General features: G+C 42.5%; 1 protein-coding gene across 3 annotated transcripts in view; it reads left to right on the top strand.

Moving 5' to 3' along the window:
• The window catches only part of Arhgef28 (Rho guanine nucleotide exchange factor 28), a 373543-nt gene that overhangs the window by 223107 nt on the left and 128228 nt on the right, over window positions 1-22208 (top strand). Inside the window, exon 1 of one of the 3 annotated variants that reach the window (XM_017799470.2) lies at window positions 6084-6236. The exons of the other annotated variants lie outside the window; for them this stretch is intronic. Coding sequence (XP_017654959.1) covers window positions 6149-6236 — 88 coding nt within the window. The 5' untranslated portion in view covers window positions 6084-6148. Of the gene's footprint in view, window positions 1-6083; window positions 6237-22208 lie in introns of those variants that run through there. 3 annotated transcript variants of the gene reach the window in all.

The following is a 22208-nucleotide window of genomic DNA, read 5'->3' as shown; positions in this document are numbered from 1 at the left end:
TCTTGCTTCTACCTTCTGAGTGCTGGGATTATAGGCGTGTGCTACCACATCCAGTTTTATGTGTGCCTGGGTATCAAACTCAGGGCTTTACACATGCTAGCCAAACTCTGTATCAACTGAGCTATATCCCAGTCCCTAAAAAAAACTTATTAAAAAGGACTAAATAACTTTGGAAATGAGTGTTTTGTAAGAATAAATGCAAAATAGAAGCATGAATCTTTAATTGATAAAATTTTTACAATTCAGTCACTGCTATACAGGTGTACTAAAATTGAATCCTTAAGTAAATGAATGATTGAGGATGGATGCCAGCCTTCCCACTATCAGTGTGGAGGCTTAAAGATATGCAGGAAGAGGAGGTAGAATGATCTGTGTGGTATTGTCACTGAACGAGGCCTGTTTTGCCTGCTGTGCTCTTTTCCTTCCAATTCTTGAAGTAATACACAGGCTTTGCCAAAGAGAGTTTGTTGTTGAGAGAATGTGATGAGGTGGGAGCTCCAAGGCCCAAAGCTGACTCTCTGAGGATAAGGTTTCTGCTCAGAGGTATTTATGGGCTAAAGAAACAATATAGTCTGAGGCATGGGGAAAGGGAACTGAATATTGACATCATTGTTGGTCTGTGCATGTGTTATCAAACCTCATGGCTCTTCATAGGAGGCATGTTTAGAAAATGGCCCCATTAGTATGATCTATTTAGTATGATGGCCCCATTAGTGGCCATCTTTTGGCTCTTTGATGCCACATGGTCACATCAGACAGTTGTGCAGATCTACATGAAAGGTGGGTAACTTCAACTGGTTTGAATGATTTCCAAGTTCCTGTAAAACAGCTCTGGCCACCATTACCTTCCTGACCAAGTATCAGAGGTGCTTGCTGTTGCTTAGCTATGTGACTTCTAAAAGTGACAATAAATGGAAGAATCTAAAAGCAAGTGAAGCTAGGGACTGTAAGTTTTCCCGTAGTTGCAGTAATAGATTAGAATTTTGCACATCAGTGTGCAGTCATGTTTAATGAACACAGATGCATGTAGATGCATATGGAAATACATGATGATGAACATATACACACAGGGCAGGAAGCACATGTACATCTTTTTCCTTTGTTAGTTGAGAGTTCCTTGAAACTGCAACATCCCAGTAGCATATATAAGATGAGCCTACACTTCTTTAAAAACAGGATCAGAGCCAACATAATGGTGTATGCCTTTAATCCCAGTACTTGGGAAGCAGATGCAAGCAGATCTTTGTGAAATGAGGCCAGCTTGGTCTACATAGTGAGTTCCAGGCCAGCTGGGGCTACAGGGAGACCCTGTCTCAAAAAGACAAAAAAAAAAAAAACAAAAAACCCACAAAAAAAACAAACAAAAAAAACAAAACAAAACAACCCCCCCCCACACACACACCAAGAAAGAAACTATGCTCAGCAAAATGGCCCAGTGGGTGAAGTTGCTTGGCATGTAAGCCTAGTAACTGAAGGTTAATCCCCAAAACCCACAAAAAGGTAGAAGGAAAGAACCAACCCACAAAGTTGTCCTCTGACCCCAACATGTACACTGTGGTCACACACCACACACACACACACACACACTAAATAAAAATTAAAAACATAAAAGCCAGGATCACTCGTATATTTTATAGGAGCTTTTGCTACAGAACTATGGAATTAATAGTGTAGGGTTGATGTTAATTATTTCAGTTCTTTGCCAATATGATGCCTCATAGTTACTTCTTTACATGTGAATAACTTGTAAGAGTCCATAAACCAGTAACTTGGACTTAGGATTTAAAAATTGATAAAAATGTCTGAAAAGTATATGATATATTAGAAATGTTTATTTTTGAAGGTTAGGGGAAGTTGGAATTGGAATGTGACCAGCAAAAACTGAAAATGGAATTTCAGTGTTGCTTTACCCAAGCTCATGAGCTCTTCCTACTCTGAGGAATTTCTCCTGGGCTCAATGGACACTTCTCTCCCCTCTGCCTCTTTTCTGTCCAGCCTCCTGGCTCATACCTTTGCTTCTCCCACCCCCAGTGCTCTTCCTGTCCATGTGTCCACAGCCCATAACACACCTCCAGGCTGGGAGGTTCTCCTTTTTCTTCTTTTTTTTTTTTCCCTTTCTTGGAACTTTTGTGCACATGGCTGTGCTGCAGATTTGAAAATCAAGCTCTTACTTCAGTTCTAGGGGATCTGATTCCCTCTTCTGACCTCTGAGTGGACATTGCATGAAATGGGTACACAACATGCATTTGGGCAAAATACTCATACACATAAAAATTTTAAAAATGACTTGGTTAAGGATACTGATAGGTGACCGAACTGCTTTACATGTCACCAAAGCCCGTGATTTTCTTTGTAGCATTTTCTTTGTGGCACCTTAAAAATATGACTAAGGCCCAGTTCTTGCCCTCAAGGAATTTGGGGTCCCTTTGGAAAATAAAATTTCACAAATAGTATTCCTCAAATCCCATATCAATATTCCTTGAGAGGATTTAATTTTATCAAGGTTGAGAGGCAAGTGACCTGTTGTCTGGATGAAGAGGATGGAGGAAGGTTTTTCTGTATGGGTTTTCTGGAAAGTAGAAACTTCAAGGCAGCAGTATCTGCCCTGGGTGATTAGAGCCTCATGAAGGTGATTTTCTAAGTAAAAGTTTATTAAAGAAGGCATGGTGAGATCAAGGTGGAGCCCATGAAGCCACTTAGACTCCTATACTGTAATGGGTGTATGGTAACTGATTAAACCCCGTGACTGCATCATTGAATTCTACCAACTACAATTATAATCAGCCAATCAGACAAAGCACAGGAATTTATCTTTTAAATATGAATGAGATGTAAATAACATCTTGAATTAATTTAAATGCAATTATATTAACAAAATAATTTTTAAAAAGCTACCTTCAATAACTATAGGAAACAATGAGGGTAAATGACCACATTTAAGAAGTCTTTGGTGAGCCAGGAATGGAGCTGGCCTAAAAATAAAACAGACTGTGCAAGGAATGTTTTCTACTTTTACTTTCAGTGTTAACTGCATGGCTGATGAGTGGAGCTCATTCCATTCTTCAAAAAATTTGAAGTAATGTAAATAGTAAGACAAGGAGGATGCTGGGAAGTCTTGAGAGCTGGGGAGTCTCGAGTGCTGGGGTATTTTCATGTGTTGGTGGGCCATTTGAATAGTTTTATTGTCAGAAAACTTTCATACCAGTAGTTGACAGGTAGCTTGTCAATAATGATTGTACCTTTAGGAAGTCAGATTAAGATGAACCCACTTGGCATCACCACAAATAGAAATGCCTTTGTCAAGTTCTTTCATTTCACTCTGTATTTTCCTAAGTTCTATCTATCTCCTGATGGCTCTAAAACATCAGTGGGTACAAGGATTGCTCACTCACTGGGCATGATGTCCCTGGGATGAGATAGTATTCCTGGTCAGTGCAGATTCCTGGACCACCCTTGGAGATCTTGATTCTACAGGTCTAGAGTAGGAATCAGCTACTCTAGGGAATCAGGAATTGAAAGGAATACCCCATCCCCCATGCCCCCACCCTCACCTCCATGCCCCATGATCTCCTCTGAGAAATTCTGGCCCAGACTCTGCTGCCTGTATGGTAGAGCCTTCTAAGCATATTGTCACATCTCTGGCCAGCTTAAGTGAAACAAGTTATGGTCCCTGCATGGATTTCATGCTTGTTGTATTTGCCATTACATCAAACATGTCTCCTTTTTCCCAAAGTACCAGGAAATATAATAGGTGTGGCATCCCCATGCCTTGAGTGAAGTAAGGAACTCAAAAACCACCCCAGCAATTGGGGATGAGGACTTAGTATTTCTAATTGCATGGAAATTACCTTGCAAAGGCTCCTAGGCAGCAGACCCAAAGAGGATGCCAATATCCTGATGTTATTTCAGACTGTGAGTGCAGCTCCCATTTTCTTTAATCTGGAGACACGTTAGAAGCACCCTGTGGCTGTGCACATTCAGAGTGTTTGCTGAAGCCTTGGGGAACAAAAGTTTTTCTCTATCTGTAGATGGTGTTCTTTCAAAAAATGCAGATATTGTAGTGACAAAAATATATTTTACCTGTTAAGAGTTCTGTTCTTTGTCAAAATACATGTTTGTAGTTGGCAGATGTTACAAGTACTATAGTTGTGCAATGTTTCTCACCCCCAGATTGTGACCAGCTAGTATGACTTTCCCATTCAGCAAATGCCTGCAGTATCACAGGCATGCTCCTTGGCTCTCAGACCAAATTTAAAAACTCACAAGAACTTGTCTACTTTCTTTTTCTTGTTTCTGAGACGTGATTTTATATTGCCCATCTTGAACTTGCTATGTAGTCAAGGATGACTTTGAACTGATTTTCCTGTTTTCACCTCCTAAGTGTTAGGATAGCAGGCTTGTACCATCATGCCCAGTTTGTGTAGTGCTGGGTGTGGAACCCATGGCTTTATGCATGTTAAGCAAGCACTCTGCCAACTGAGTGACATTTCCAGACCCTCTTGTCTATTTTCTTATTAAAGATCAATGTAGATTAAATCTCTCTTGATGTTAAAGGCTGAGAATAATTTATCCTTACAATTTTACCCAGCTGATTGAGAAAAATAGGTATTTCTCAGATGGAAAGTCACAAAAAAGAAATATATTCATGTTATTTAGGCATAATACTTGGAGCTATGTTCTAGTTATATTTTGTTATAGTTGTTTAATCATGTAGAAAATCATATGAAATCCCAATAGTAGTTTACAGAATTTTGATTTTGAGTCAAATTTACACTTGAGTGATCTCTCTCAGTTCTCATCTGCCTATGCCTCTCACTCAGTCCTCCCTAATCAGAGAGGATTAGCTACAGAGCAGGCTGTGCACCTATTTCTTACACAGCGTGACACAACACAGCCAACAGTTTGAGGAATAATTGAAGTGAGGAGATGAATGCTAACACACTCACTGTCGTACCAAATCTGCAGGGTTGAACGGGCCCTCATGTTGTCTTCAGTGTCCTGAGCCTCACAGGACCTCACAAACCACAATAAAACAGAACTTCTTGGCGTTCCTTCTCCTGAATGAAGTGCTTTAAAGAGGCTCCCTTAGGAGTCTGGGGATGCTTATTTCCTCTGCAGCACTGAGTAGCTCTGCTTGATCTTACTTGGGTCATGCATATCTGGGTGCCTATAGAAGCAGGGAAGGAACTTTGAGCAGCACTGTGATTTTATGGGAAGGCATTGTGCGCTTCCAGTGAATGCTAATTACTGGAGAGTGTTGAGGGAGACTGCAAGAACTGTTGGTTTGTAGCAAATTAGTCACTAGTTATATTGAGATGAACTGAAAATTTACGAACAAGCTATAAAGGCAGTCACATCCTTATCATTGACTGCCAAACTTGGTGACAATTTAGGAAAATATCCCAGTTGTACTAAACAGCAGTAGATAACTTTGTACAGATATATTGAGATGAATACAATTTTCATATAAAGCTTAAAGCATCCAACCACTTTAGGACTGAAAGGACCCAGGAGACCTGGCTGTTAAATGAAATATCAGCAATGTTTTGGGTCTTACACCCCCCAAAGCTGCAATGGTGTGAAAAGTTAGATGTTAGATTCTCCGCAGGTGCTGGTCCCAGAATTGACTGGTGTGCATTTGCCATGGACCAAGCTCTCGGACGCCCCCACCCCACCCCTCCAGCCTCAACCTTCACCGCAGCCGGGCTGCTTTTCTGAGAAATGATTTCTTAGCCCCCAGCAAAACAAGCGCCTTCGTTAGGCGGCTTTTCTTGAATCACAGGCAGCTTTCTCTTCACAGCTCCGTTCCTTCTTCATTTCCATATCCAGACACCAGAAGAGGGGAGTTAATGATTCATTTGCTCCCCGTGACCTTTTAAATAACTGGACTGGGATGTATCAGCCAGACTCCAGGTCCCCCGCACTCCCCCCTGGCTTCTCTGGTTTGGCTTTAATATTTACAGCCTCCTTGTGGGTCTACATGCCTGAACGCCAGAAGGAAGCAAAACATTTATTGCCTCTCCCTCCCCGTGTTCAGAGCTGTTTCATGCAGCCCCATTCCTTCCCTTGACATCACAGGGAGGCTGCCTCCTGGCTGGGCACGGCTCTCCCGGTCTGCTTTCAGCTGATTATTTCACCAAAACAAACAATGGATTCTGATTCCGACTCACCTTTTAACTACTCCTGGCCGTCTTTTCCTAAAATGAAGATTCGGCGGCGCAGGATAGCCAAGCAAGGTAGATGAAGGTGCCTTTTGTTTCCCAGGAGTCAAACGGGGCATCTTCCTATTACCTTTCTTTCCCTCCTTTCTTTGCCTGCCTGTTTGCAAATGGAGTTCGTGATTTTCCATGTCTTTCTAGAACTCTTGCTATAGAAATACTTTATGTATGGACTTCTGAGGCAAAATTATCTTTTCCTTCTGTTCCTTTAACTTTAAAATTATCCATCTTTTAAAACCTTAAGGACAGCAACAGCAACAACAAGAAGCTGGAGTTGGAGGGGTTAGTGCAAGGTAAATATTTTGCATCCATTTAATCAGAGTTACCTTGGAGTTACCTTGACAATAAAGAGCCCAATTGATTTAAACATGTCTAACCTATGTGAAGTTTAAAGAGAACTCACACTTAATACTTATCTTTTGCTTCTAATTTTATTTTAGTTTTGAAGTACGTGTTAATTATTTAAGAAAAAATTTCCCTAAGAAGTACTATCTTATTAATTTTTTCCTTGGTATAAGAATTTGAAAACAAATTTCTTGATTTCATAAAGAAAACCTGTCTAACTCCAGATACTAACAGCGATCACTTGTGTTTCTCAGAGTAATAACAAGTAAGCAAAGTTGTTGCAGAAGGAAGAAGGGCCATATTACTGTGGGTGGCTCATGACTTGCTTGGCTTATTCCCTTTTACTTGCTGGGCCTTGGCTGTCATGTGGCCCTTGTAAACCCAGGTGTAGTGGAGAATCAACTCCACAATTCTAGGCTGGGCATAGCAGGTGGTGGTCATTGCCTTTTGAGGTTTTAAAACACAAAAAAGGTACTGAGCAACCGGTCCTGTTTCTTGTCTTGTGCAGAGATTTGTGTGGCTGTGCCTTTAACTCAAGGAGAAAGGGAGCATCTCCTGAGCCCACAGGCAGAAGAGATGTTTCTGGTGTTGTTTCTGTAGCGTTATCCTCAGGAACTTGCCCAGTCTGTACTGCAGAGTGATGTCCCATGTTACCCTGTGCTGTCCTCACAGGAGGAGGGACTCTAGTTAATGTCCACACATACCTGGTTAACTTCAAGGATTGTTTTCCTTTCAAGATAAAACAAAGCTGCTAGTTTGTGCATTTGCCTTTTAAAGGGAATTCTAGGAATGAGATGAGTTGGTGATGAGGAATGGTAGGAAGCCTCAGCCCAACACATTTCCCAGGCTGCTCCACTGCTATCTTTGAAAGGCTACCATTAACTACCTTAATAGTATTTAGCATATTGTTTTCTTGTTATCCTATCTTAAAATTAGTTTCTTCCTTATTTTATACTTAAGAGGGTTCTTTCTATTTTACACTATTTTAACAATTTTGAAGACATAAGGAAGGGATTTTAAAAAGTATCAGTGCTAAAACCTCGCTCTTATATTAAAGGGCCATGATATAGAACCATTAAGTGATTTGGGGAAAAATATGCATAGAAGTGAGCACAAGCATCTTACAAAAGCTTGGCTACAAATAGAAAATGGAATAAAATGCTACTGACAGGTAAATCTGTGCTGTGCTTACTTACTCAGTTTTCCTGTAGTTTTCAGTTATTACCAAATAGTAAATTTTTACAAAGCTTAACTTACTTCCGTGAGGGGAGATACATAGAAGCCCTAATAATTTAGGGTGCTTATTACCAGTTTGGTGCATTGAGAGAGTGGTGCGGGCAGGAACTATTCATCGAGATGACTTCATTTTTGTATTTATGCGGTTCAGCCGACTTATTGGATACCTGTGCTTTAGGGGAGCTCCAGGTAGCTGAACAAGCTGGCAAGGAAGGGATTAGTGACTGAAAGGCCAGGGAGAGCCTTGAGAGGCCAGTGGAATGGTAGGAACACATGAATCACACTCTCTCTTTAAATCTCAACTTGGAGCACTGCCATCTGAGCTACAGCAGAGAGTCATAGCAAAGCTATGTATAAATTAAACCTGGTTCAAGTGAAAGCAAGTACCTGGGCTAGGAAAATGATTAACTCTTTACCACCAGTAAGCAAAAGACAAGTGAAAATCAAGTCAATAACACAGAGTGGGGGGATTGTTAGACTGTGTAGCTTGCTTCCTTCCTTCATTAAATGGTGGTGACCTAACTGTGAAGGAAGTGATTGGCCATGCTGTAATTTTGACTGGACAGAGTCCCAGAAACATAAACCCTTAGAGCTGAAAGGGCTGTGGAGATGCCCCAGGCCAGAAGAAGGCAACAGGCTCAAAGAGGTAAGGTAAGAAATTATCAGTATGGTCAACAGGCTAGCCAGTGTCCTGGAGTAGTGACTGTGATGTGACAAATGCTGTGTTGCTTACAGGGATCTTAGCATTGGGACTAGAATGCACATCTCCCAGGACTCGGGCTTACTATCGCCATGTAGTGATGTTGAAGCCCAAGTCCAGTTTGTGAAGAACCAGGTCAATTTCAGGTGTTCCTTAGGAGCTATCACCTCTTTTCAGATATAGCCTCTCCCCGAGACCTGGGGCTCACAATTACACTAGGCTAACTGGCAGGTAAGCACCAGTGATCCACCTGTCTCTGCCTGCCTAGTGCTGGCCTGGGATTGCAAGCATGTGTCACCACACCCAGCTTTTTACCTGGGCACTGATCTCAGGTCCTCATGCTCTTATGGTAAGTAAGCACCTTACCAGCAGAGGCATTTTCCCCAGCCCTCTCTCCTTCCTCAAACCATCAGCAACACCATTCTCACATGGAGCTCCAGCTACTGGGGAATCTTGAAGGAGGATTTTAGGGCTTGAAATTTCTGGCTTATCAGCAAATGTTTCTTGTTCTTGGTCAGAAATATACTCTTCTGGTCTCTCCCACTGGCTCCCTGTCCTTTGTATTCTCTCCCTTCTGAGGCTCGCTCTGTCCCTGTTTTCATAGTTTCTTGATAGAGATTCAGGCACATCTGCATTCCTAGCTTGTTTAGAGTGACATGAAGTTTAGAGAGGGTTTGACAATAGTAAGAAAACCCACCAAGCCATATTTAGCCTGATACTTGCCTGTCCTCCTGCCTTCAGAGAGCAGGAGACTGTCATTGTTCTTTGGAAATGACTGGTGTCTTAAGGGGGCATCATGGAAGCAGGTAAAACCAAGCTGTCCAGCCAGGCATGGTGGCGCACACCTTTAATCCCAGCATTTAGGAGGCAGAGGCAGGTGGATCTCTATGTCTCTATGAGATCAAGAGATCAAGGCCAACCTGGTCTACATAGTGAGTTTCAGGCCAGCTGAGACTACGGGGAGACCTTATCTTAAAAAAACCAAAAACCAAACCAAAACAAACCAACAAACAAAACAAAAATCAAGCTGTCCAAAATGAGACCCAGGAAGGCCTTTCTCAGAAACCACCCTTTGTCATTTCATAGGCAGCCCAAGATAGGCCGTTCTGGGAGCCCAGTGGTTAATAATTGGACTGGGTCAGAATCCATGACCGTTCAGCCTCAAGGGTTCCAGGAATGCCTGGATTTTTGTTCTTTTGGCTTCAGTAGGAGATTCAACTAAGAAATTTAATGTTTATTAATCAAAGACTAATGAAAAAAACATGGAGATTGGATCTCATCTAAGACTCCCATCATTATCATAAAATCTTTAAAATGCACACTTTAGTGTAAGTCACCAGACCTCAGGAAATCTAGAGCCTGCTTCCCTTCCTGCCTTTCATCCACTTAGGCAACTTCTTTCATTCTCTCCTATTCCAGGTCACACCATGTCTCCTCTCCAGGGAAAAATATGAAGAGGTGCTTTTTTTCACTTTCCTAATGCAAAACTTGTCTGCAGTTGCAAAGGAGGCACTGCAAATTAGAAAGCTTGACAACCCTGGAAGCTTGGCTGGCACTAGAGTTTTCTGAAGTCATAGTCAAAATAAAATGTGCAATTTCATCAATCACAATACTTTTTGCTAAACTATAGTGGAGGCTTGATATATCAAATTATCTGATTCTCAAAATAAGTCTGTAATTCAGAGATCGTCCTTGTCTTCTAGATGAAGAAGCTGAGGTTTAGAGAGTACTGTTATTTGGATATGGTTTGTGTTACTTGAGGGCTCCTGTGTTGTCAGCTTGGCCCCCAACATAGTGCTGTCAAGGGGGTGAGACTTTGAAGAAGTAAGACCTAGAGAGGGTGATCAGGTCCTTAAAGGCCCTTCCCTTGGGAGGGACCAAGGCAGTTCTTGTGGGACCTTCGTTAGTTCTTGAGCAGGTTGTTATAAAAAGCAAGACTGGCCCTCACCTGCTCTTCAGGCTGCCTGTCTTCCAAGGAATTTCTCTCTTGTACATCCTCCTGCTATGATGCCACTATGAGACACAGCCAAGGGGCCCTCACCAGAATCAGTACTATGTTGTCTCAACTTCAAACTTCCATAACTGTGAGCTAAACCAGTTTTAATTTAAAAGTTACCTGGCTTCAGATATTTTTGTTATAACAATAGTAAACAGACTAATTCAGAGTGTTTCAAAATTGATCCCAAGACTGCTCCAGGAAACTCAGAAAATGGTATCCATTTCAAAGTACAGAAGGGAAATGAATAGAAGAATGGCATGTGAATAAAGTCTTTTCCATACATGTCATGAAAACAAACAAACAAAAAGGGCCAGGCATGGTGACACATGCCTTTAATCCCAGCACTCAGGAGGCAGAAAGCAGGCAGATCTCTGTGAGATTGAGGCCAGCCTGGTCTACAAGGAGACCCTGTCTCACACCACCCCCCAGTCAGACAGACAAACCCAAAACTGAACTGGAGAGATGGATCGGTAGTTAAGAGCACTAGCTGCTCTTGCAGAGGACCTGAGTTCAGAACCTACATGGTGGCTAACAACCATTTGTAATTCCAGTTCCAGGGCATCCGATGCCCTTCGTGGGGATTGCACTACATGGGTGCAATGGGTCTTAAGCTTCTTGGATCAAAGATCCTCATGTTTTAGCCTCCCAAGTAGTGGGACTGCAGGCATATGTCACCATGCCTGGCTTGTTTTGGCTCTCGAAAATGAGCTCATTTAGTATCTGGAGGACAGATATTTAATATGAAAAATAGCCCTTAACACAATAAATAGTTAGAGGTATAATGGCATTTCAGAAGTTTTAGTGATAATTTTTAAAGGTGAATTACGTTTACCTCATGGGCTTACTCGTTCCTTTCCTCCTTTTCATGAAATTTCATTGAATAGACATGTACACAGATGGGGTATAGGTATGTGTATATGTGTGTGTGTGTGTGTGATCTAGAAATTTACCAGAGGTGCCTGAACACCATAGAAGAAATAGGTCACTTCAGAAATTCTTAAAGAGAAACATTTTCCTGAAGGCGACATAACTTGCTTATGTTTCTTTAGGAGTTAGTCAATGAAGTCGGTGCTTAGCTTCACACAGAATGCCAGGTTCTGCTTAGAAGCCCACTGCAAGTTCTTTGGGAGACATGGTTCCCCTTAGTTGAACAAATACTTTGGCTTTTTTTTCATGTTAAAGATTTATTTTTTTGTTATTTTTTGTTTTGTAAAATAATTTTTATTGAATTTTTGTGACTTTCATACAATCTATTTTGGTCGTATTTAGATTCCCTCCCCTACCTGCACTCCCTTACTCCCTGCACCCAGTTTTATGTACTCTAACGTATATAGTTATATATTTTATACATTAAGAGATAGATGATCATTTTAAGGCCTATAGAGTCAAGTTTGTGTCCCCAGCTGCCCTTTGGTTTGAGTTCATTCACTGGAACTTGGGAAACCTACCAAGTCTCCTCCTTAAATGAGACTGACTCGCCCCCTCCTGGTAGCCATAGGTTGCCAGGACTTCTCAGGTGGATTGGGATTTCTTTACCACTTCCCTACATCTGTGCTGGCATTTTGTCTAGCTTGGGCTTTGGTGAGACTTGTGCATGCTGATACCATTGCTGTGAGTTCATATGAGTAACTGACTAGCTATCTAGAAAACTCTGTTTCCTTGTGGTCATCCACCTCCTCTGGCTCTTAACAACCTTTCTGCCCCCTCTTCTGCAATGATCCTTGAGCCTTGGGAGGCAGAAGTTTGATATAGGTGTGCTATTCAGGGATCAGCAGTTTGTAGTCTCTTATTTTCTGTATGTTAGATGGCCAAACTTTTGAAAGTGATTTTTTTTCCTTTATTTCTGGCTATCTCACATTCTTGGGCAAGTCAGCTCTCTTTATTGTAACTCCCAGTTTTGGAAAAGGGCTAATCCTTCTTGCTGTGGTAAGATACATCATGCACATTAGAAAGTGATTAAGTCCATTGGGGAGATTAGTATAAATTACTATTGGATTTCAAGGTGAAGAGAAAGCTTGTAGCTTGGGATGTAGCCCAGTGATAGTGTGCTTGACTAGCATATGTAAGACTGTGTTTGCTCCCCAGCACTGCAGAAACAGCAACAAAACTGAGAAACTGTAGGAAGTTAAGCTGGAGAACATCTTGAAAGGTTGCCATCTCAATAGTCTGTGATGAACTGGTGGGGTTTTAACGGGCAGTGTGGGCCCTCTAAACAAATGTGCAAAGTCAGACATACACAAAGCATACCAAAGTGATGGGAAAATAGCCGGCCTTGTGAACTGTTAACTCATGGGTATTGGCCTGGATAGCTAGTTTTATCTGTTTACACCTTTCCCTTTATTGACTAGTATTCACATTGTTTAAGGGACTCCTACTACTCTGGCCCTGGGTCAGAATGTGCTACTATGTGTGAATGTGCTTCCTGGGTGCAGTGGGATGGAGCTCTTACCCAGGCTGAACCAAGCATAGCACTCCTGCCTAGCTATAGTGATTGGCCCATGATGGGCACATGACCCAGACATAGCCAATCAGAATCCTTCTTTCGGATTTTTCAAACTGGGAACCAGGAAGGAACCCTCTTTCTTCTGGCCTGGTAGCACTGGAAGGATCAGAGGTGACACCATTAGCGCTCGAAAACCGCTCAAAAACCACTCTCTAGTGGCAGGAATATAAGGCGAAGCAGAAGGCTGAGAGGGTTCTGAGGTTCCAGGCCTTGTTCTAGTCTCCAGGCCCCCGTAGCTGCACATGTTCTTACTTCCTAAGCTTTAGCCATTAAATTCATCCACTTCTGTAAGCTACCTTCTTACTTTTAGTGAGTCTCTTTACTTGCCTTTTTTTATTTTAGCAAATTCAGGTGAATCTCTCACCTGCTCCCAGCAGAAACCTCTAGCTTGTCCTTCAAGATGCAGCTAATAATGGGCCCCTTTTTTTTTTTAGCAGGTCTTCCTGCATTCATGCACTCAGAGGTTGGCATTCTACCTTGGATATCATTATTTCTTTCTGGTGTGTGTTTTTATGATAGCCCCCTCTTTCTGTGTCACAGCTAGCAGTTGACATCTCTACCCTAAGATATGAGTTTCTGGAAGGTGGTGGCTATCCTGTGCATTTTCATATCTCCAGTTCCTGGATCATGGAAAATAGGTATTAACATTAGTTTATTAGCTATATATCTTGTTTATAATCAATCTGATCTTCATGAAGCTCTGTTCCATAAGCAGAGGGATAGGGGAGGGGGCAGAGTATATTAAATTTTTAAATTTATTTTTTTTATATGTGTATGAGTGTTTTGCCTGCATGTGTGTAAGTGTACCCATGTTGTGCAAAGCCCGAGGAGGCCAGAATAGGGTGTTGGATTCCCTGGAACTGGAGTTATGACTGTTTGTTACCCGCCATGTGGGTGCTGGGAACAAAATCCAGGTCCTCTGGAAGAGAAGCCAGTACTCTTAACTGCTGAGCCATCTCTCCAGATCCAGAAGAGAATATTTTAATCTAATGTAGAAAATTTGAATTGACATAATAATGGACACAGTTAGTTTTCAATAGCTCTTTGATGTCTTTAGATAATAATTTGGCATCTCAGATTCTCTACCCCCCCCACCTCTTTTTGTGGCCAATATTGAATATGGTTTCCTAATGAGGGTGGAGGACAGATGGTGGTGGGGGAGCCTGGTCCTTGAATCTGTACAGTCCTTTCTGGGTCCTATTGAATTGGCCTAGGCTCTTCTCAGAAACATGACTGCTTTATTCTGGTGTCTGTGACCAAGGTTTACTGCTGGGGTCCTCTCCTTGGTGTCAGGCAGGGCTTGATGAGTCTCTTGCTGGTTGTATACTGGCTTGGCTTTACCCTGGCCTCTCACATGACACAACCTTAGGGTCTCTGCCCCTGGCCCAGATGCTCCCCCCAGAAACATCTGCCATAGTGTTTTTTTCTTTTGCATGATGATGAACACCATAGCCAGACATATATGTGCCACTCAGTCCCTTAGGGTGTCATCCTCACACTTAGGCAACTGGGAACAGCCTGGGGAAGTGGAGGTTGGCAGGGCTGCTTGACATTGTGTGCATACTACTTGTTGTGTGCATACTACTTGGAGTCCTCATGGCACAGGGTGAACTCCTCCAAGAGCCTCTGATGGAAACAAGAAAAGCCCATCCATTCTCAGAGTGGATCAGACTGTTGCACACTATTTCCTACAGGCAGGGAAACTATTTGTCTTGTGCCTTTCTCCACCATCCCTGACAGTGGAAAGCCCTGGTTATGGACAAATCCTACATCAAGTGCTCTTTCTTGCCCAGAGTTTCCCCACAGTTGCTCGTGATAATAGAATAATCAGAAATTCAGTAGTTTCTTAACCAGAAGAAACTTGTAACAATTGGAGGAATTCTGGAGAATACTTGGCTTCATTCATTCATTCATTCATTCATTCATTCATTCATTCTAAATGTCCTTATTGAAGACACATAAGAAATAAGTGAAAGCATCTACATGCCCACAGATAACTCTCTATTTTGCTAGCACAGGGTCTTATCTATGGTAGAACTCAATGACTTTTGATGGCATCTGAGGACAAAAACACACATGGCTCTAGAGATAAGCACTGGGGAGTTGAAGCTCCCTTACAACTTTAGAAATGGACGAAATTATGCTCATGTGCCAGTGTCTTTCCATAGATGATGCAGGATTTGAATTATTCATCAAGTTCCTGTGGTGATGACAGATGGGGACATCTTCCTCATCAGCTTATGTTTTTAGAGTTACTTGAAGTGGCCTTGAAAAAGCCCTGCAACTTCATACCTGAGATCTCTCAGTTCTGTCCTGGGACTTATATGTTAATTTCCCCCCCCCCCCAGTTTGCCAACTTTTCCTTTATGTTAGCTAATTTGCTTTAGGCGTTGGATAATTGTATCAAGAAGGAAAGGAATTGTTGATTGAATCTAATCACACCAAAGTCCACACACTAACACAATATCTAATTAATTGCTCAGAGGAAGCGAGGGCAGAAACAAGTTATTTACACACTTGAGAGTCCTTCCTCAAACATAAATGTATGTACGCTTTGTGCTACTATAATTAGGAATGTGGACTGGGAAAGATTTGAAAGGAAATTGTTGTTCTCAGAAAACTTTCTTCCTGCCCCTCGCTTCCCTTGGTGCCTCTTGGGTCTGATGGAGGGAGGGCTAGTTTCTTCTTCACTAGTTTTGACTTTTGGGTCTTTCAAACAGCAGAACAGGACGTTGCTAAGGGTCTGATCTCACAGAACCAAACTGTACTTGGTATGGAGAAGGGAATCAGTCCTCTGTTCCAGGGGAAGGCTGGAGAAAGGGCTCTTACCTCCAGAGTGTACTGGTTTCTGTTCTCAGCCATTATTCTTGGTAGCAGGACTGGCCAGTGGGGCCTGACTTTACCTCAGGACTTGCTGTTCTTTTCATAAGATCCCAGGAGGTAAGGCAAGTACTGAGGGTGTTATAGACTCTGCTTTGCTGGCCAGAGGTTGCCTGCTTTCTCCAACATCTTTTGGTACAGGCTGAAATCTACAAGTAACTTCACTCTCATCCCACCCACAGGAAATTCCTGGGCTGAGGATCTTTTTGGAATTTGGATAATTTTCTCTGTAGCCACAGATCCAACCCAGAAGAGTGAGGCTGAGGGGTTTTCCCTGCCAAGACTAATGTCAGGAAAGTCCTGAGAGAGCCTTGAGAAGAATGGCAAGAAGATGTGGCAGTTCTGGAAATGGTCACTCTCTTGGTGAGGGTGGGAGGGAGTGTACTTTCTTCTAAACTACTTGGAGGAAGGCCTTTTGTGCATTTCAGTACTTGGCAAAGTTCCCTTTAAATTGGGAGACAGTGACAAAGAATGGATTTGATCTTTGTCATCACCAGGTTTGCACCCTAGTTCAATCCTTCATAACCTGGGCAGATTAACCACTAACCTCTCTCCTTAGGCCTGAATTTTACTGCCCATCTCCCATTTCATTTGGCAGTGCTGGGATGGAACCCAAGGCTATGTGCATGTTAGGCAAGTCTGCTATGACTGAGCTACACTTCTAGCTGATCTCAACTTGCTAGACATGAGTGTGAGAAAATGATTTGTAGGAAAGAGGAGACACGGGAGGGTGGGGAATGAGAATGGTCAGTATGCATCACATGTGTGAAATTGTCAAAGGACAGATTAATAAAAAAGAAAAGAAATAACTAGAAAAATGTGGATATATCAATAACCCATGTGGTTACGGAGAATATAGGTGGCAGCTGGGGAAAACTTTTCTAGATAATACACTTATGTATACATTATCTGATATTGATGTCTTACTGATAAACTACTGTTTTGCATGAAATGACACAGCTGTTCTTTTACACAGGAAGCACATTGCAAAAACACGGACTTTTTTCTCATTTTGTAAATATGTTATTCTTGAAAATCTAGAAATTATAGGTTGCAAAATTTGAAAGTAAAACCCAGATAGACTTCATTACATAAATATATGTGTGTATATCTGTTGGCATATTGTTTTTTTTCCTAGCTTTTTCTCCTGAGTGTTGTGAATGTTGTGCTAGTAAACAAAATGAAATTCTATGATGGCTGTTTTATGAGTGTTTTCTTAGCCACAGTCACACTGTCATATCCTGGCAGCAAGTCACCAGGGGAAATTACATACAAGGGCAGAGGAAGTAGGCAAACATACCTAGAGATAAGTTACACTCTACCACATTAATAAAACTTCTTAATGGGAAAATACCATGCATTGTTCAAATACCATTTTTTTTTAAAAAATTCAATGTACATACTATATAAGTTGCATTGAAGAAAATATTAAATTATATATACATAGTTTTTTTTTGAGACAGGGTCTCCCTATAGCCACAGCTGGCCTAGAACTCCCCATGTAGACCAGACTGGCCTTGATCTCACAGAGATCCACCTGCCTCTGCCTCCCATGTGATGGGACTAAAGGTGTGCACCACCATGTCTGGCTTAAGTGATATTATTTCTTGACAGTTTATTCTTTTATTTAAAAGGGATAATAAACATGATTGTGGGTAACTCATCTAGGCTTGAGTGTCTGTCTTTCTGTCTCTCTCTCTGTCTCTCTCCGTCTCTGTCTCTGTCTCTGTCTCTGTCTCTCTCTCTCTCTCTCTCTCTCTCTCTCTCTCATTATCTGCAGGCTAGATGGAAGCCATATCTGAACAACTAATATATTCTAGCATATGTCAATTTTTATGGGTGCACATATCTAAATTTTTGAAAAGCAAGAAAATCATACTGCTACAAAACTGCTACAAGGTCAGTTATGAGTTCAATACATTCTTTGGATTTTCCACTCTGGGATGTCCATTCATATTAGGAATGTTAATTTATTTTAACATTAGTTTTCAACAAACCTTAACTATTAAATTGAATAACCGCTGCAAGAGTATACTACAAAGTCAAAGACTATTTTCTTTGTTTCAAAACAGGATACTCAGTAACCCAAATTATTAAATAAAGTGCTTGGAATGGAGCAGGGTGTCTGGGTACAGCTGACAGTTATTGGTTATACCTTTATGCCTTTAATCCTAGAACTCAGGAGGCAGCGACAGGCAGATATCTGTGAATTCGAGGCTAGCCAGGACTACACAGTGAGACCCTTCCTAAACAAACAAATACTACACACACACACACACACACACACACACACACACACACACACACACACACACACACACCAGGTGTTCTAGCTTGTTCTAGCGTGTTTCACAGTACCTTGGAAGGTGATGTGAATGACCATAAGTGTCAGTGCCCTTATGGAGCAGGTGTGCTAGTGATGCTGATTGTAGTATTTCATATTTTATTTCTTCTTGCTCATTCTGATTGATTTTGTTCCCATTTTCCCCATGTCAGTAAATTTGCTTGATTATCCCATTATTTCTTTAGAAAGAGGGTGACTGTCTAATATTTTATTTTAGAGACACAATCTTACCATGTGACCAAAACTGGCCTTAAATTCATGATCCTCCTGCCTCAGCCTTCTGAGTGCTGGGATTACAGGCTTGTGACTCCATGACCAGCTCCTGATGTGTTGGATAACTTTAGTGTCAACTTGACATACCTGGGTTGAGGGCGCCTCTCAATTAGGGAATTTCCTCTACTGGACTGGCCTGTGGCCTTGTCTGTGGGGCATCTCCTTGATTGTTGAATGATATGGGAGGGCCCAGCCCACTGTGGGTGATGCCACCCCTGGGCAGGTGGGCCTGTGTTGCATAAGAAAGCAGGCTGAACAGGGGCCAGGGGAGCAAGCCAGTAAGCAGCATTCCTCCATGGCCTGTGCTCCAGCTTCTGTTTCCAGGTTTCTGCCTTGAGTTCCTACCTTGAGCTCCCTGATGAACTGTGACCTGGGAGATGTAAGAGAAATAAACCCTTTCCTCTCCAAGTTGGTAGTGGTCAGAGTTTTGTCACAGCAATGGAGAAACAAGCTAGAACACCTGGTGTGTGTGTGTGTGTGTGTGTGTGTGTGTGTGTGTGTGTAATTTGTTTGTTTAGGAAGGGTCTCACTGTGTAGTCCTGGCTAGCTTTGAACTCACAGATATCTGCCTGTCTTTGCCTCCTGAGTTCTAGGATTAAAGGCATATGCCACCATGCCCCAGCTGAACTCCTGATATTTTAAGTAAAAGGTTTAAATACCAATATTCTTAGGCTGTGTATACCAAGGACAGAGGAAGCATTTGGAATCTGTGTTGTTCTGTGCACTCTGTTTATAGGTCAGACCCAACCAGGAAGTTGCTTCCTCCGGGAGGAACAAAATCTAACTCTCTAAAGTGTGGTAGACGTCAGAAGGCAAAACCCAGTGGTGAGAGGGAAAGCTCAGGAGGGAAAGCCTCTTGACTGTGCGTTCAGGATGTTTCCAAAAGTCGTAGAAGCCAGAGAGGTCTAGCCTGGGTCCAGCAGGTCACTCAAGTAGTAGATTCTCAGTAATTGTTGAAAAAAGAGTGAATGAATCGGTAAATGAAGACCAAGGTGCCACCGTCATCATAAGCTGGAACAGAACAAGAGCAGCTGGAAGAAAGCCAAGGAAGCCTCCAGAAGCTATGGAAACATTACAGCCCCCAAGACAATACTCTCTTGGTTGTGGGTGGTACAAGTTTCTTTTCTTAAGGTGAAATTAATTCATTCCTCCCACGATTATTATCATATCCAGTATGTGCCCGTCATGGCTCTAGGCACTGGGGACACAGTGAACAAAACATTAACAGTAACTCTTCTCACAGGACTTATGTTCTGGTAGTAGGAAATGGACAATATATAATAAGCAAATATAACTGCTATAGGAGGAGATAAAGCCATCTCTCTATTATTAATATCATGGCTCTTTGACAATAGTAATATTTGAACAAAGACTTTAAGAAAGTAAGGAAGCAAGCATCTGAATATCTAGGAAAGAACAATGCTTTTAGAGAGAGCACTTGCTCTCAAATGGTCTGAGGCACAAGTCAGCAAGGAGGCCAATGAGGCTGGGGAAGAGTGGTGGGCAGGGTGTCAGAGGCAGTGGGTGAGGGCAGAGGAGGGGCAGGTTGTGAAACACTGTAGATCCTGAGGAGTCTGCCTTTTACTGAGAATGAGGTGGGAAGCTCTAGAGAAGAGAGGCATGGCAGGATGTGAGTTCCTTTGTAATAGGATTTCGGTGTTTGTGTTGTGGAGAGTAGGCTGAGGAGGGCCAGGAGTGGAAGCAGGAGGGCACTTAGATACTATGGTAATTAAGAAGAACTTGCCCTGGGGTGACACTGGAGGTGCTGAGAAAAGGTAAGACTTTCTATTTTAGCTGAAGGAGATGATAGCCAAGGGTGACTCCAAGGAAGGCCACTGTTGACACTTACTAAGGAGTAAAGTAGGGAGGGAAGGTAGGGAGTTCTGGTTTGGATCTGACAAGCTGGGCATGGTGACCATGGAGCTCATTGGAGATATCAAGGAGATACTTGTCATTCAGGGGAGAGGTCTGAACCAGAAGTAAGACTTGGAGAGCCATCACCAGGTGATGGTATGTGACACCAGGTTGTCATGGGATCCAGGGAATAAATGGAAAGAGACAAAAGGTTTGAAGACTGACCTTACAGCAGGCTACCTGCTATACCTAATGAGCAGGAGAGCCAGTCCTGGCACTGGGAAGCAAAGGCCAGAAAGGTAGGAGGAGGAACTGGAGAGAGCAATGCTCTGGAGGCCGAAGGCAACTCTGGAGGTGAGCAACTAGGCCAAATGCTTCTGTGGGTCCATGTGGGTGAGACAGAGCTGTCATAGGAGGACCACTAGTGACTATGGTGGTCACTGTTTAATAGGACGCCTTGCACTGAACCCTGAAGCAGAGGTTACCAATTTGGGGATGGCTAGTCATTCTCAATAAATTCTTGTCTTTTGCTCATAAAAGTCTAGATCTAAGCTAAGACAAAGTACACTGAAGGAAAGGAGAAAGAAGGAAGGAAGGAATGGAGGAAAGGAGGGAAGGAGAGAGGGAAGGAGGAAAGGAGGGAGGGAGGCAGGGAGGGAGGGAGGAAGGAAGGAAGGAAGGAAGGAAGGAAGGAGAAAGGGAAGAAGGAAGGGACAAAGTAACCCAACCATGATTAAGAAACTTCTGGGCTGAAAACCCCTACCTGGCATTTGCAGTGAGAGCCAGCAGGGAGTGGGCCAGCAGCAGTTTGCAGCAAGCTAGCCACAGGTTTGTTTACATCTGGGTGTGGGTCTCTTATATAACCAGGAAACTAGGCTACATTTTCCTTTAGCTACTAGGCCTGTACTTCCAGAAGGGGAGCTGTATTTCATCAGGCTGCCCTATGCTGTTAACCATTTCCTACCAGATTTGGGGCACCTTCGAGAGAAGGGAGGCATGTCAGCCACCTCCTCTCTTTTCTGGTACCCAAACTCCCTCTTTCCAGGGCAAAAATATCTCCCTTGATATCTCCTGTCACTAACTAGAGCTTCTAACAGAGCAACAGAATTCAGATGGGAATCTGTACTTTGAGGAGCTCTGATTGAGTTACCCAACAGCGAGGATGGTGGGAGAGCAGGACCTGGGGATTCCCCCAGCAGCTGTTGATCCTGAAGGCACCAAGGGAAGAAGCTGACCCACATCTACTCATCATGTCGGAATGTCTCACTTCCTGAACTACGCTCTCTGTTCTGGGAGAAATGTGGTCTCTGATTGGACTTTTTTCCTCTGCAACTATAACCTTTCAAATTTAGGAGTTCTCATTCTTGAGTACTGGGACAGAAATCCTACAGGGAGACAGATGGCTTGCCTTTGCTCGTCCTAGTTGGTTTTTTGGTTACCTTATGTAGAAAAGACTTCAGAATTTCTTGAGTTCTAAGCTAGGACTGAAATAAAAGTAACAGCATTTACATGCTTTTTATTTGGGGGGGGATCTTTTTTGAGATTAGGTCTCTCTGTCTCATTCTTGAGTACTGGGACAGAAATCCTACAGGGAGACAGATGGCTTGCCTTTGCTCGTCCTAGTTGGTTTTTTGGTTACCTTATGTAGAAAAGACTTCAGAATTTCTTGAGTTCTAAGCTAGGACTGAAATAAAAGTAACAGCATTTACATGCTTTTTATTTGGGGGGGGATCTTTTTTGAGATTAGGTCTCTCTGCAGCCCCAGCTAGCCTGGAACTCAGAGATCGCCAGCTTCTGCCTCTCAAGTACTGGAATTAAAGGCGTGGGTCATCACAGGTGCTTCCAGTTGCCTTGGG

This window comes from Nannospalax galili, unplaced genomic scaffold, assembly GCF_000622305.1.
Source record: "Nannospalax galili isolate Female #2095 unplaced genomic scaffold, S.galili_v1.0 scaffold898, whole genome shotgun sequence".
Lineage (NCBI taxonomy): Eukaryota > Metazoa > Chordata > Mammalia > Rodentia > Spalacidae > Nannospalax > Nannospalax galili.
This window is presented reverse-complemented; position numbering and strand designations above follow the sequence as displayed.